A 15,909-nucleotide genomic window follows, 5' to 3' on the forward strand; every position below is an offset into this window, starting at 1 on the left:
ACAGGCACCGCCTTTTTTTTTTTTTAAGAGTCTCACTTTATTGCTGTTGGTAGATGCTGTGGCACCACAGGTCACAGCAAGCTTAGGCGATTCTCTTGCCTCAGCCTCCTGAGTAGCTGGGACTACAGGTGCCCACCACAATACTCAGCTATTTTTTGTTGCAGTTTGGCTGGGGCTGACTTTAAACCCGCCACCCTCGGTATATGGGGCTGGTGCCCTACCCACTGAACAACAGGCTCAGCCTAAGCTTCAACTTCTTAATTCTTTTGATTATTTAAGGTACTCTTACATTGAAGTATCTTGCTTGGAAGATATGTGAATAGCAATGTGTTGATTGATCACTATTTTGTATTGATTCCTTTTTCTAGAATAAATTTTGAAGCCATATTTAAATCTAAGAAATGTCACCTAGGCTTTTCCACCCAATTCTTTGGGTGTAGGTGGTTGGGGAGGGTGTCATTACTTATTTTTTTAGGCTTATAAAATGATTTATAACCAGATATAAATACAGGGTTTTTTTTCCTTTTTTTGTAGGTAAAATACATTACAGAGAAAAGTGAAGAGATTGCTCAGATTAACCTAGAACGAAAGGCAAAGAAGAAAAAGAAGTTAGAGGATGAAAACAAAAATGTAAATGAGCCAGCAGAGGCTGGAGCAGAAGAAAATGAGGATTAAACTCTCTCAACACATGGAAAATGCAGTTTTTAGCAGGTAGAGTCACCTAGAAATGTGTATTGTCACAAAAAGAATTTTGAAGGGATAAATAGAAATTAAAAGATAAAAGGCCAGGCAGCTTTTTTGTCCTATCTTCTCTAAGTGATTAACTGCTAAATCTAGTTTAAAAGAGAACTGGAAATTCTTAAGCAAAATCCTCCCAAGCCCACACAAAAGGCATGTGTTTGAAGGATATGTGCTGGAAGTTTTGTCTATTTCAATTAAAAAAAATTATGCTGGCAATTAACATGGTTGACATTTTCAAGCAAAAATTACAGTTACTTACAATTTTTTCTTCATTCTTTGACAAAATTTTCTGGGTTAAATGACAATCTCTGAAAGAGGAATAAAGCTATATGTATTTAGCTCTTCTGATTACTAATGTTTTTAATACATGCCACCTGTGATCACCAGATAAAAGGATGTATGTCTAGGAATGGTCTTTTTAGTTTTTTTTAGAGACAGTCACCCTGGGTACAGTGCTGTGGTGTCATAACTCACAGCAACCTCGAACTCCTGGGCTCAAGTGATCCTCCTGCCTCAGCCTCCAGTATAGCTGGGACCATAGACACCTGCCGCAATGCCTGGCTAGTTTTTCTATTTTTAGTAGAGACGGGGTCTTGCGCTGGCTCAGGCTGGTCTCCAGTTCCTGAGTTCATGAGCCACCATACCTGCCTAGTCCTTTTTACTTTTTAGAGATGATTTTCTCCGAAAACACAGTTTATATGACTTTTCTCTGGCTACTTTGTGATTATTTTTGGGTGATAAGCCAGAAGTTTGGCTAAAGGGGAAAATCTGGGACTAGTATTCCAGAACGCTTTCATATGTTGTCCTCTGTTTTAATAGTTGACGAGAGATGATGCTCCAGGGGTGCAATTCTTCTGTCTTCTTGTGTCTTTGGAGTTTCCAGAGGTCCAAGTGTACCTTTCCCTTGTGGGGCATTAGGGTAAAGAAAAGGACAGGCATTTACAGAGGCTGTTCCTTGGGCCTCACACTGCCCTGGTGGCTCTGTATATTACCTCATTGGATCTTCATGACTGCCAGTAGATCTGACTCTCACCATTTTCCTGATGAGCCAACTGAGCTTGATGAGGTTAACCAGATGCCCAGGATCACCAGGCTATTGATCAGTAGAGACAGCATTCACATTTGGGGCTGCTGACTCTAGAGTGGGCAAGAGGAAAAAGGGCATGTATTTTGGATAGAATTTATACCATCCATGCTCTGATATGATCAGCAAAAGATACTCCAAAGCCTTACAGTCAATGGGAAGTGCTAAGCAATGGTCATGGTAAAGCACTTAATTAATTTATTGGCTCAGTGCCTGTGGCTCAAGTGGCTAAGGCATCAGCCACATACACCTAAGGTGGTGGGTTTGAATCCAGCCCAGGCCCACCAAACAACAATGATGGCTGCAACCAAAAAAAAATAGCCAGGCATTGTGGCGGATGCCTGTGGTTCCAGCTACTTGGGAGGTGGAGGCAGGAGACTTCCTTGAGCCCAGGAGTTGGAGGTTGCTATGATGCCATGGCACTCTACCCAGGAGGACAGCTTGAGGCTCTGTCTCAAAAAAAAAAAATTTAATTTATTTCAGAAGCAACAGAGCCATAGTTTATTAGAAGATAGGAAAGCTTCCAACACAATGGCATGGGTCCTGATTGGGTTGTACTAAAGCACTGAATTTAAACTTTACACTTTGAGGTTTATAAATAACTAACCATTTGTGGGTGTGGTGGCTCACGCCTGTAATCCCAGCACTTGGGAGGCCAAGACAGGTGGATTGCTGAGCAAGAGTGAGACCCCATCTCAAAAAAATAGCTGGGCGTTGGTGGCAGGTGCCTGTAGTCCTAAGTACTCAGGTGTCTGAGATAAGCATTAAGTAATCACTTAAGGCCAAGCATTTGAGGATGCTGTGAGCTGGGACAGCACAGCACTTTACTCAGGGTGACATAGTGAGACTCTGTCTCAAAAAAAAAAAAAAAGTGCCTGTAGCTCAGTGGCTTTGGCGCCAGCTCCAGCCACATACACCAGGCTTGTAGGTTTGAGTGCAGCCTGGGCCTGCCAAACAACAATGACAACTACAACAAAAAAATAGCCAGGCATTTTGGCGGGTGCCTATAGTCCCAGCTACTTGGGAGGGCTGAGGCAAGAGAATCGCGTAAGCCCAAGAGTTTGAGGTTGCTGTGAGCTGAGACTCCATAGCACTCTATTGAGGGCGACATAGTGAGACTCTGTCTCAAAACAAAAAAACTAATCATTTGATCTCATGTTAATTACAATATCTGTGTATCATAGTTGTGAAAGAAAAAATCATAAAGCCTTCCATTCTTATAGTACATTCAGCCAAGGACCCATCTGTTAGCAGTTTCATTTTTGGATAAGCTCCCTTTAAATTCACAAAGAAGAGTTTAGGGAATAGAGGCTACGGACTTGCCAAAGGTTGACAGATCTAGATTTGCATTTTGGGTTTCAACTCTAGTAAGTGTATGACTTGCTGAAACTTTGTGCTTTTGTTAGTGAACAGTGTTAAAAATCCCTTGGAATGAGGTTGTATGTAGCAAAAAAAGAAGTGGGTAGAAATGTAACATGTTATTTTTACAGATTCTGTAGCTTCTGAATCTCAGTATATAAAATGACTTGAAACGGTGAGTGATATGGGTGTCCTGTCTAATAAGATATGTGAATATCAATGAGTTGATTTTAGGGGGACCTCCTGGTTGGTATGGGTATTTTGATGTCAAATTTTCTTGTCAGATGAGAAACTGACTTGATCTTCATGTAATATTCTGGTTTATTTGGCATGCTTGTGGATGACCTGTGTATATAAGACCACGTGGTCTTATAATGTATTTTTTAGGGATTATAACACCTGGGAGCACAGACTTCATTACGAATAGCTGACTTGACTCCCCTTCCTCTGTGAGCTGCCTCTTCCTCTGCACATTCCATTTAGGGTTTAGTTTACTCTGGAATGTCATCCTTTACAATTCCATCTTTGGAGACAGATGGCAGGAAGGACTTTAGAGGGTGCTTCTTTGTAGGCTTGCTTCCTCGGAGTTTTGGAAGCTCATCTGTGCTTTCACTGACCTTTAGATGATTAACCGTATAAAGAAGCAAATGTCTTTGAAATAAATAAACCTGGTAAACAGAGGCAATTTGCATTTAAAATATTTATTATCCCTCCTACTTGTAACAATTACTAAAAATGTTTGAAATGAAAGAGCCTGGCTTGGCACCTGTGGCTCAAGTGGCTAAGGCGCCAGCCACATACACCTAAGGTGGTAGGTTCAAATCCAGCCCAGGCCCACCAAACAACAATGATGGCTGCAACCAAAAAATAGCCAGGTGTTGTGGCGGGCACCTATAGTCCCAGCTACTTGGGAGGCAGAGGCAGGAGACTCGCTTGAGCCTAGGAGTTGGAGGTTGCTGTGAGCTGTGATGCCACCACACTCTACCCAGGGGAATAGCTTGAGGCTCTGTCTCAAAAAAAAAAAAAAAAAAAGAAAGAAATGAAAGAGCTTGTATTAATTTTTTATTACTGATGTTACTGGAGCCAGTGAGGTTTCATAGCATCCCCACTGTGCAAAGCAGCAGCTGGAATGCACAGGGAAAGGTCTATACTGTGCTTGTATGTAGCTGGTTTCTTAAAACCCAGATGTCCAAGAAAGGTTAATTGGGTATGCTGATTACTTTTGCTGAATTATGGAAAGCCATGAAGAGAACCCTTCTCAGAGATCATCAGAGTGCTGTCTCCCCCTCCATAGGAACCCCTTCTACCACGTTCCTGACGTATGTGTGGTTCCCAGGCTCCTGAACTCCTCCGGGGATGGAAAAGCTTTTCCATTATTGATACGTTCCCCAATTCCTGGGCTGCAGACTGATACTTGTTCATGGCCTCTTAGAAACCTGGCTGGACAGCAGGAAATGAGCAGAGGGCAAACTAGTGAAACTTCATCTGTATTTACAGCCACTCCCCATTGATAGCAGCCTTGCCTGAGCTCCACCTCCTGTCAGATCCACCAGTGGCATTGGAATCTCATAGTAACAGGAACCCTACTGTAAACTGCATGTAGGGGATCTAAGTTGCGTGCTCTTTATGAGAACTTACTGCCTGATGATCTGAGGTGGGATGTAATGCCCTTGAATTATCCCCAAACTGTCCCCTCCCCACTACCCACTCCCATCCATGAAAAATTTTGTTCCATGAAACCCGTCCCTGGTGTCAAAAAGGTTGGAAACTGCTGCATTATTGGGCACTATTTGTTAAAAGTTTCTTCAGTTTTCTTTGAGACAGAGTCTCACTTGGTGGCCCTGGGTAGAGGGTAGAATGCTGTTGCGTCACAGCTCACAGCAACCTCAAATTCTTGGGCTCAAGCAATTCTCTTGCTTCAGCCTCCCGATTAGCTAGGATGACAGGTGCCTGCCACAGTGCCCGGCTATTAGAGATGGGGTCTCACTTTGGCTCAGGCTGTTAAGTTTTTTCTGCTTACAAAGAAAACTCTGGGCTCAGTGCCTGTAGCTCAAGAGACTAAGGCGCCAACCACATACATATTATTGCATAAAACACTGCATTATGAGCTTTTGTGGGGCAGGCCTTTAAGTGGTGGACACTGATCTCTCCGTGCCTTGTGTAGTGCCAGGCATGTAGTAGGAGCCCCCTGAATACTTGTCTCTGTGTCTGAAATGTGCTAGTGGAGTGGGTAGGAGCCCTCACTTAAGTTAGCTGGGTCTGGTCAGGGCTTTCCAACACTTCTGTATAAAAAAGTGAAGAGCTCTTTATACAGTGGTGGATCGATTGAGGATGTCTTTGTTTTTTGGAGACAGAGTATCACGTCCTTGGTAGAGTGCCGTGGTATCATAGTTCATAGCAACCTCAAATTCTTAGGCTCGAGCAACTCTTGCCAGAGCCTCCCAAGTAGCTGGGACTTCAGGCACCTGCTACAACACTTGACTATTTTTATTTTTTATTTTTGTCGAGGCAGTCTCACTTACCGCCCTTGGTAGAGTGTCCTGACGTCACAGCTCACAGCAACCTCAAACTCTTGGGCTCAAGTGATCCTCTTGCCTCAGATCCCTGAGTAGCTGTGCCTGACACAACGCCCTGCTATTTTTAGAGACAGGGTCTTGCTCTTGCTCAGACTGGTCTCAAACCTGTGAACTCAGGCATTCCACCTACCTCAGCCTCCCAGAGTGCTAGGATTACAAGGATGAGCCACTGCACCTGGCCCTGAGGATGTCTTCTTAATAATTCCTGGCCAGGTGTGGTGGCTCACACTTGTAATTCCAACACTTGTCAGGCCAAGGCAGGTGGATTGGCTGAGCTCAGGAGTTTGAGACCAGCCTGAGCAAGAGTAAGATTCCATCTGTAGAAAATAGCTGGGCATTGGGCGGTGCCTATGGCTCAAAGGAGTAGGGCGCTAGCCCCATATGCCAGAGGTGGCGGGTTCAAACCCAGCCCTAGCCAAAAACTGCAAAAAAAAAAAAAAAAGCTGGGCATTGTGGCCTGCACCTGTAGTCCCAATGACTTAGGAATCTGAGGCAAGATGATCACTTGAGCCCAAGAGTTTGAGGTTGCTGTGAGCTGTGATGCCATAGCACTCTACCAAAGGCAACAAATGAGACTGTCTCAACAAGAAAACAAAAGAATTCCTGACACTAGGTACCTACTGTGTGTTCTGCTTTTGATAGGTGCTTCACACCATCTCATTTGGTTCTCACAACTCTTAGGAGGTAGGAAGCAGGTGCTATTTTTATCCCTATTTTATAGAAACTGAGGCTACACAGAGATTGATTAAATGGCAAAACCAGGATTTTATTTTATTTTATTTTTATTTTTGAGACAGTCTCACTTGTCACCCTCGGTAGAGTGCCTTGACATCACAGCTTATAGCAACCTCAAACTCTTAGGCTTAAGTGATTTTCTCATCTTAGTCTCCCAAGGTACCTGCTGGGCTGGGAGGCAGTGCTGGGGGACAATCACTTGAGTCATCCTTGCCCGAGATTTGGTGAAGCCAGGGGCTGCTGTCAGAGCATCTCTCTCTGTCCTCATTGCCTTCGGGTTTCTTCTGCCTGTAGCAGACTCAGTCATGCTTTTATATGGGCACAATTTCACACTTAAGTTCCTTATCTACGCCTAATTTTATATGATGTTAAATCACTTGATTTTGTTCTTGTGGCTTCCTGCTTGCTATCAGTGTAATTATGAGGAAGTAGAACATCTTCAGAAGGAAGCACACATGCATTCCAAAATAAGAGCAGATTCACTCTCAACACAGGAAGAGAACTGAGGCTTTAATTAAGGGGTTAAATACAACCCCAAAGCGCTTTTGTGGGCACTGATTGCTCAGGCTTATGCGTCACTGCGTGAGTAAAGAGGGATACAGGTTTTAGACATGTATAGACAAAAAAACAGCTGGAGTTTGAGCTTAAAATACCCGCAGTCTCCAAAGAAGAGGCCCAAGTCCACACGACGTTGATCTCAGGGCTGCTAAGAAGGAAGAGCAGCAGCAGCATCGCGGGAGAAGTGCCAGCCAGCCCGGGATGCTGCTGCCTCGGGGCCTCCTGCTGCTGCTGCTCTTGGGGGCCACAGCCACAGCTGCCCTGCCCCTGGAGGGTGGCCCCACTGGCCAAGACAGCAGGGTGAGTACAGTCCCTGCTCAGCCCCACACTGGCCCACTCCCTGTGTCTTCTTTTGTTGACACGTTTGGCCATGTGTGCCAAACCCCCAGCATCTGCATGGCAAGCTGTGTGTGCGTGGGTTGCAGTTCACAAGTAGGACAAGATGCAGGGCTGAACTTTGTAGTGTTCTTGACTGGCCTGGGTACTGTGATGTCGCACGCAGAACATTGGTTCTCATTTGCCTTCACTTGTCTCGACCCAAGAAGTTTGTTAGAAACCACTGTAGCTCAAGGGGATCCTCTTCCTGCCAGTGTGCTCCGTCTGCTAGTCCGTGAGATGCTGAGTGATTGTCCCAGTCTATTGCAGCACAATCATGGCTCTGCAAATGCCCACAGTAGTCGCACGGACTTCTGGAGCCTTAATTTATATCTACAGCACATGCTCTCACTAGTGCCGATTAATTGACATCATTACATTTTCCTTGTGAGAATTTGTAACTTTATGAGGTGATTTATTTTTTTTTCCATTTTGAAAAAGTTCCAAGAAAGAGTACATAAAGTTGACCATTAAAAATGGATTTTTCTCTGAAATTACCAGATGAGTTTCAGACAGGTCATCTATCATCAGATTACTCCTAGACGTTTTCTAAGGAACTTGAAAGAGCAGAATATAACATCTCAGTCTAATCTGATCTGTCTCAAAGAGCAACTTGTGGACATCCAGGTGTGTGTCCAAAGATGGGGAAAATGAGCTAAATTAGCCTCATCCACCTCGGGGAGGGGGACTTCTTAATTGCCAGTCACTTGGTGAGAGAAAATGGCAGATTTCCTGACCTCTTCTAATTAACAGCTTCAGTAAGGATTGCGGGACAAAACCAGCAGTTCTTTTTCCTTGACTGAAAATTATCTTTTTCTAATTAGAGCAAGTTCTTTAAGGTATTGTCTTAACTTTCTCATCTTTTAAATGGAAATGTGATTAATTGTTATGGGCATCTTTTTTTTAAAGTAAGGGATTGTGTATATTTTAATGCTGGCTGAGCCAGACTGTTGATTTTTCTTTCCTTTGCCATCTGCTTCTCTTTAAAAGCATATGCAGGAAGCGGCAGAAACAAAGAAAAGCAGCCTTTTGACTTTCCTTGCTTGGTGGTATGAGTGGACCTCCCAGGCCAGTGGCGGGCCCCTGACAGGAGGGGAAGCCTGGGAGGTGTCCAAACGGCAGGAAGGCCGGCCCCTGCAGCAGTCCACTCGCCGAGATAAAACGCCCTGCAAGAATTTCTTCTGGAAGACCTTCTCCTCCTGCAAATAAAACTCCACCCATTACTCGTGGAAAACGTGTAATGATGGACCTCAATAAAATGTGTTGAACAGCAGCGATCTTTCTCTTTAGGGTAGTTTTTTCTCTTTCCCACGTCATTTGTAAAGTATTTCTTATTTAAATGTCAGTAGCACCCAAAACTGACGATGTCTTGAGTAATTTTGGAATCCAAAATGAACATTTTGATAAGGATTTTGTGATTTTGCCAGACCATACTCAATGTAGCCATTGGGCTTTCCTTCCAACCTTCATTATGGTGCTTGGAAGTTGTTACATCTTTGATTTAAAATAATTTAAGAGTTTAGAATAGCATCTCATTCCAGTTTATTTTGATATGAATTGTTTAATTTAAAAAATATTTCCCAGGTGGTGCCTATGGCTCAAGGAGTAGGCCACCAGCCCAGTATACTGGGGGTGGCAGGTTCAAACCTAGCCCCGTCCAAAATTGCAAAAAAAAAAATAATAATAATAAAAATAAAAAATATTTCCCTCACATTAAAAGCAAATTTTTTTTTTTTTTTTTTTTTTTGAGACAGAGCCTCAAGCTGTCCCCCTGGGTAGAGTGCCGTGGCATTACAGCTCACAGCAACCTCCAACTCCTGGACTCAAGCGAGTCTCCTGCCTCCGCCTCCCAAGTAGCTGGGACCACAGGCGCCCGCCACAACGCCCGGCTATTTTTTGGTTGCAGCCGTCATTGTTGTTTGGCGGGTCCGGGCTGGGGATTCGAACCCGCCACCTTAGGTGTACGTGGCTGGCGCCTTAGCCGGTTGAGCTATAGGCGCCGAGCCTAAAAGCAAATTTTTAACATTGCGCTCAAGGAGCAGAATGATTATTCCTCATGTTTCAGCTGAAATTAATTTTAAAATAAATGTTACGCTATTAAACAGAAAACATCATGCTGACATGCTCATAAAAGTTACATTCAAACTTGCTGTTATGTACCAGTTCTAATTAGTGACCTAATATTAATTGATTACAATTCTTTTCATGGATTACAGCTTTAGATTTGCTTTGTGAGGAGTGAAGTCTATAAAATTATTCTCTCCATGCTTCTGCCCAGCCTGTAGCCTGCTTGCCTCAACTTCTAATACCAAGACGTCCAAAGTCTCAGTATCTGGACTTGGTTCCGTGACAGATGGCTATGTATTATGCATGATTGTCATATTGCTCGTTCCTCAGTAATTTCCAGCAAATAGTGGCTAAATAGTGGTGGAGTGGGGTAGTTCCATTTCAGTGATGTAAAGCAGAGGAACTCTTGAGCCTCTGGGTTAGGGGTAAACAAATCCCTCAATTTCTTTGCTTTTCTTTCTTTCTTTCTTTCTTTCTTTTTTTTTTTTTTGTAGAGACAGAGTCTTACTTTGTTGCCCTTGGTAGAGTGCTGTGGCATCACACAGCTCACAGCAACCTCCGACTCCTGGGCTTAAGTGATTCTCTTGGCTCAGCCTCCCGAGTAGGTGGGATTACAGGCACCTGCCACAACACCCAGCTACAAATCCCTCAATTTCAAAGTATTCATCAAACTTTAATTCTCCCCTCAATGCTTGCTTGATTACATATGAATTCCAGCGTGAAGATTTTTAAAGCTTAGAGATCCATACCTGGAGTTATGGAAAGTTTCCAAGGGTCAGGCCTCATATTGGGAAAACTAGCAAGGGCTGGCTGGAGGATGTGGTTGTATTATCCTCTTTGGATGTCAGGGGAGCAGACTCACTGAATATGACTGCTGACCATTCTGTTCTGTTTTCTGCAGAGCTGAGCTCATATTCATAATTACCAGCTGAATAAAGTATAATGTGATGGAGAAACTTAATAGCACCCACATTTCCAAACACAGCAGCTTTAAGAGACCAGTAATTGGGTCAGTATACTGAGTGGAAGACTCCTGCCTGAAAAGGCCAGCTAACCTTTAGAATTTTGTCTTCCAAGATTTTTCTGGAAGAAAATCATGCTCATTGTTTTTCAGTTGTTTTTTTTTTTTTTTTTGAGACAGAGTCTCACTTTGTCACCCTCCATAGAGTGCTGTGGTGTCATAGCTCACAGCAACCTCCAACTCTTGGGCTCAAGCAATTCTCTTGCCTCAGCCACCCAAGTAGCTGGGACTATAGGTGCCCTGTTTCTCAGTTTTTTAATTGGGTGATAGATGCACACACGTCTTAAGATTGGGGATTTTAGCTTTTAACTAGATAGTTATCTGTAGGATAATGAGGCTCTGCTAATGATAGTGCCAGGAAATCCATCAAGTCTATCTTCATTCAGGGAACTTAATAAAATGTTAACTGGCATTGGCTGCATGTTAGATCAGATTTATATGCTCGTGATTCCTACCATCAGGTAGACTTTTTTTTTTTTTAAGAGACAGGATCTTCTTGTGTTGCCCAGCCTGGAGTGCAGTGGTATGATTATAGCCTCCTGTAACTTTGAATTCTAGGCGCTAGTGATCCTCCCACTTCAGCCTCCAAAGTGGCTGGGATTACAGGTGTGCATCACCCTGCCTACTGTTGGTAGACTTTTCTTAAAGTCTTCCTCTCTGTAGTTAATATAGTCAGGTATATAGATGTGGGTCATTAGGCCCTGGAGAAGGTTGAATTCATTCTCCTGTTACTGTTTCCAGCATTTGGCACCAGAATAGATCCTTAAGTGCTGAGGATGAATTGAGGCTGACAAGCATTTGACAAAGCCCTTCATAGTGTTCATATTTCAGGTCTGACAGCAGAGCATTCCAGGCCTTTGAAACAGACTAGTGAGCTCAGGGGAAATACTTAAACAACTTGATTTAAGCAGTGCATGCTGAATTCAGGTTTGTCTTAACTAAGTAGCTTCTTCAGTTGAGAGATGGATTTCATTTGGAACAAATCAGAAAAGGAAATTCTCTGTTTCTAGACTAGAGAAGAAGAGGCGAAGGAAAGCTGGGCCATGTACTATTTTTAACGTATAAGTAATGCTAGTAAGACAGTAATTTGTCCTTTCCTCTTTTTCTTTTCTTGGAGACAAGAGTCTCACTCTTCTGCATTAGGCAGAGTGCCCTGGGTGTCAGCCTAACTTTCTCATAACAACCTCAAACTCTGAGGCTCAAGGGGTCCTCCTGCCTCAGCTTCCTGAGTATGCACTCCTATGCTTGTCAAATTTTTCTACTTTTTTTAATAGAGACGGGGATCTCACTCTCACTCAGGCTGGTCTCAAACTCCTGAGCTGAAGCGCTTCTCCCACCTTGGCTTCCCAGAGTGCTAGGATTATGGGTGTGAGCCACCGTGCTTGGCTCTATTTTGCACTTTTAATTAAATAGTTAAGTGATCCCAAATATGTTTGTCTTACTAAATTATGAGCTGGAGCAAAAGGTAGGCTCTTTTGGTGATTGTATTGTAAACATGATATTGAAAAATGTTGAAGTAAATCCAGTATCTGTGCATTAACCTGTTGGTTCACGTCCCTGTAGTTGCACAAGTGTTGTTCTATCTCTTTTAAGCAAATAGCCAACTTGACGGTTCTGTGATCTGAAAGTGCAGGGTATCACTTGTCAGCCTTTGCCTAAGATCAAGTGAAAATGCGATGTAGGTGTACTTCCTAAGGAACGAGCCTGTTCCCCTCATGGAGGTTCTCTAACAGGATGGAGGACCTCACGGTCAGAGATTAGAGGACTCAGGTAGCGGATTGGTGGTCACACCAGATCCTTCTCAAAGTCCTTAACATCCTCAAGTAGGGCTGGATGTGGTGTCTCATGCCTGTAATCCCAACAGTCTGGGAAGCCAAAGGAGGAAGATTACTTGAGGCCAGGAGTTCGAGACAACTGGGCAATGTAGCAAGACCCTGTCTCTATAAAAAAATAAAAAACCAATTAGCCAGGCATGGTGGCCTGTGCCTGTAGTCCTAGCTATTTGGGGAGGCAGAGGTGGAAGGACTGCTTGAGCCTAGGAATTGGAGGTTATAGTGAGCCATGATTGTGCCGCAGCATTCCAGGCTGGGCAACAGAGGAGTGAGACCCTGTCTCCTGAGACAAAACAAAATAACCACCCCCCCAGCCTCAGGTAGTATAAGATATAGCCAAAATAAATAATTTAAGATAAAACTTTACAAATAAAAACCAAAAAAACTTGAATAGATAATTATGAAATTAAACAGCTAAACAAGCTGGTGAGTAAAGGCACATTAATTCCATTAATACTCTTGTAATTAATGCAGTGTTTTGTGTTTTTACAGGCTACTATTATTTTATTCCGTTCTCTCTAGAAAGTGAAAAATCCATTAGCTTTTTTCTTTTGCTTTTACCCAGAAATTAAAGGTTGGTAAGTGGTAATTAGCATAGCTCCTGTCAAAGCCAATTGCCTAATGGGGACCGACATTTGACTTAAGTTGAAAGAATGGAGTATGGCTAATGTGGAGTTCATTAGTCCCAGCTGCTTTCTTTGCTGTTCTTTTCTCCTACCAGAAGAACAGGCGTAGCCTGCTCTCTCACTCTCCTGTTTTTAGACATATTGCTGTGCTGCCACAGTTCTGTTCTACGCGGCCTGGAGGGAAGGTAAATAGTATCAAGGGCAATATGATGTGTTTGCAAGTGCTCTCACTACACACTGGGGCTAGAGTTTGTGGACGAAGGTCTTCCGTCTTACAGACCTGTTGATAGGAGCCTCCTGGCCTCCAGAAATGAAAAGGATCCACTGCTGTCTCCTATTGCTAGGTTCTAGAGAGCTCCATTTAACTCCTTCAACCTTGGAGCCTTAGGCTAGCCTAAGGTCCCAAGAAATTAGACTCAATATTTGTCTCTCTCCAAAACCATAGTACTTTTTCCATTCTCCTATACAGATGCTTGGTGGGTTTGTTTCAAGTAAAGAATACCAGTACCCAGAATAGTCAACTAAAGCTCTACCATGTATTTGACAGAAATATGTATATATGTATATGTATTTTTTTGAGTCAGTTTCATTTTGTCGCTGTCGGTAGAGTGGCGTGGCATCACAGCTCACAGTAACCTCAGACTCTTGTGCTTAAGCAATTCTTTTGCCTCACCCTCCCAAGAAGCTGGGACTACAGGCACTAGCCACAACACCCAGCTATTTTTTTGTTGTAGTTGTCATTGTTTAGCCAGGCCAGGTTCGCACCTGCCAACCTTGGTGTATGTGGCCGGTGTTGCAATTGCTGTGCTACAGGCACCGAGCCTGACAAATATTTTTAATTTAGGAGGGCAAAGATGAAGGTGTCAGTATAATTGGTGAATAGAGATACCATTACCTGGGTACTTGCTGCTCTGACACCACCAGCACCATGACTGTGGGAGAAAGCTTTTGGCAATCATGTTGCAGACACATTAGGCCTTTCTCAGCTGGCAAAGCTGCCAACTTACTACACTGGTATGAGAAAACTAGTGGTCTGGGCATGTTAATAGAAAAGTATGTGTGGCCCGGCGCCTGTGGCTCAAGCAGCTAAGGCGCCAGCCACGTACACCTAAGGTCGCAGGTTCGAATCCAGCCAGGGCCCGCCAAACAACAATAATGGCTGCAACCAAAATATAGCCAGGCATTGTGGCGGGCGCCTATGGTCCCAGCTGCTTGGGAGGCTGAGGCAGGAGACTCGCTTGAGCCTAGGAGTTGGAGGTTGCTGTGAGCAGTGAAGCCATGGCACTCTACCCAGGGGGACAGCTTGAGGCTCTGTCTCAAAAAAAAAAAAAAAAAGAAAAGAAAAGAAAAGTATGTAGACCTAAGAGAAAACAGAAGTAGAAAGAGTGATAGCATTATAACCAGAAGACCTGACCTTGTTCCTGGTTCCTCTAATTAACCTTGTGACATTAGACAAGTCCCTGAACCCGATTTGCTCGTGTATAATATAAAATGACGGATGACAAGTCACACCCTACCTCACTTACCAGTTTGGTGAGGCTTATATGTGTTAGGTGTCAACACGCAGCAGATTTTAGACTGTTAAAAAATTCTTGATGGGCATTACTGCCCCTCCAGGGGCATTTTGGAAACATGTGCATACTTTTAGTTATCTTAGTGACTGGAGGTTACTACTGGCAATGGGTGGGTGGCTTAGGGGTGGGATACTAGTTTTCCTGCAGTGCACAGGAAAGGAAGAATTGTCCCACATCCTGCATGACTTTTCAGTATCATGCTGGACCAAAACCTGTTCAAATGATTTTATCCTGAAACCTAATTTTGTTTTTTTCTTTTTGCAGTTTTTGGCCAGGGTTGGGTTTGAACCTGCCACCTCCAGCATATGAGGCTGGTGCCTACTCCTTTGAGCCACAGGCGCCACCCAGAAACCTAATTGTTTTTTGTTTTGTTCTGAGACAGAGTCTCACTATGTTGCTCTCAGTAGAGTGCTGTGGCATCACATCTCACAGCAACCTCAAACTCTTGGGCTTAAGTGATTCTCTTGCCTCAGCCTCCGACGTAGCTGGGACTACAGGTCTCCGCCACAACACCAGGCTATTTTTTGGTCGCAGTTGTCATTGTTGTTCAAGCAGGCCTGGGCCAGGCATGAACTCACCACCTTTGGTGTAGGTGGCCGGCACCCTATTCACTGCCCTACTCAGTGAGCAATGGGTGCTGAGCCTGTTTTGTTTTTAAGACATGGTCTCACTCTGTAGCTAGGCTAGAATACAGTGATATCACCATAGCTCATAACACCCTCAAACTCCTGTGCTCAAGTGATCCATCTGTCTCAGCCTCCTGAATAGCTGGGACTACAACATGTACCACTGTGCCTGGCTAATTTTTCTATTTTTTGTAGAGATGGGGGTCTCGCCATGTTGCTCTGCCTGCTCTCAAACTCCTGTCTTCAAGTCAACCTCCTGCTTTGGCCTCTCAAAGTGCTGGGATTATAGGCATGAGCCACTGTGCTCAGCGAAGCATAAAGTATTTTTTTTTCCTGTTTTAATTAAATCAAGGATAGATGTTATTTTACATGTTATTACAGGCCAGTCAAGGTGGCTCACACCTGCAATCCTAGCACTCTGAGCATGGATTGCCTGAGCTGAGGAGTTTAAGACCATCCTGAGCTAGAGGCAGACCCTGTCCCTAAAAATAGCCAGGCATTGTGGTGGGTGCCTGTAGTCCTAGCTACTTGGGAGACTGAGGCAAGAGGATCATTTGTACCCTCAAGTGAGACTGTTTCTCAAAAAAAAAAAAAAAATTACTGTTTTGGGAAATCTCATCACTAAGGGCAATGCTGGTGGTGGTATTTGGGCTGACAATTAGTGCACGCCCATGTTAGCCTGCCTCTGTCAAATTCACAATAATTCAACCTGTAAGGAAAAGCATCTGAAACCTC

At 43.7% G+C, this 15,909-nt stretch overlaps 2 protein-coding genes across 3 annotated transcripts in view; both read left to right on the plus strand.

The window, feature by feature from the left end:
• Window positions 1-8,470, plus strand: part of LOC100955876 (centromere protein S) — a 21,921-nt gene extending 13,451 nt beyond the window's left edge. The window contains exons 5-6 of one of the 2 annotated variants that reach the window (XM_023515227.1): window positions 535-711; window positions 8,419-8,470. In XM_023515227.1, the coding sequence (XP_023370995.1) occupies window positions 535-675 (141 nt within the window). In that variant the 3' untranslated portion in view covers window positions 676-711; window positions 8,419-8,470. Of the gene's footprint in view, window positions 1-534; window positions 773-8,418 lie in introns of those variants that run through there. The other variant, XM_003793263.3, reaches the window with a different exon arrangement.
• LOC100956188 (cortistatin) lies at window positions 7,107-8,671 on the plus strand. Its single transcript, XM_003803933.3, is given in 4 exon segments — window positions 7,107-7,152; window positions 7,155-7,238; window positions 7,241-7,353; window positions 8,419-8,671. Coding segments are annotated over 4 exon segments (462 nt in total). The 3' UTR covers window positions 8,638-8,671.
• Window positions 8,672-15,909: the final 7,238 nt, after the last annotated feature.

The sequence above is a fragment of the Otolemur garnettii genome, unplaced genomic scaffold (genome assembly GCF_000181295.1).
Source record: "Otolemur garnettii isolate 467f Iridium unplaced genomic scaffold, OtoGar3 scaffold00067, whole genome shotgun sequence".
Taxonomy (NCBI): domain Eukaryota; kingdom Metazoa; phylum Chordata; class Mammalia; order Primates; family Galagidae; genus Otolemur; species Otolemur garnettii.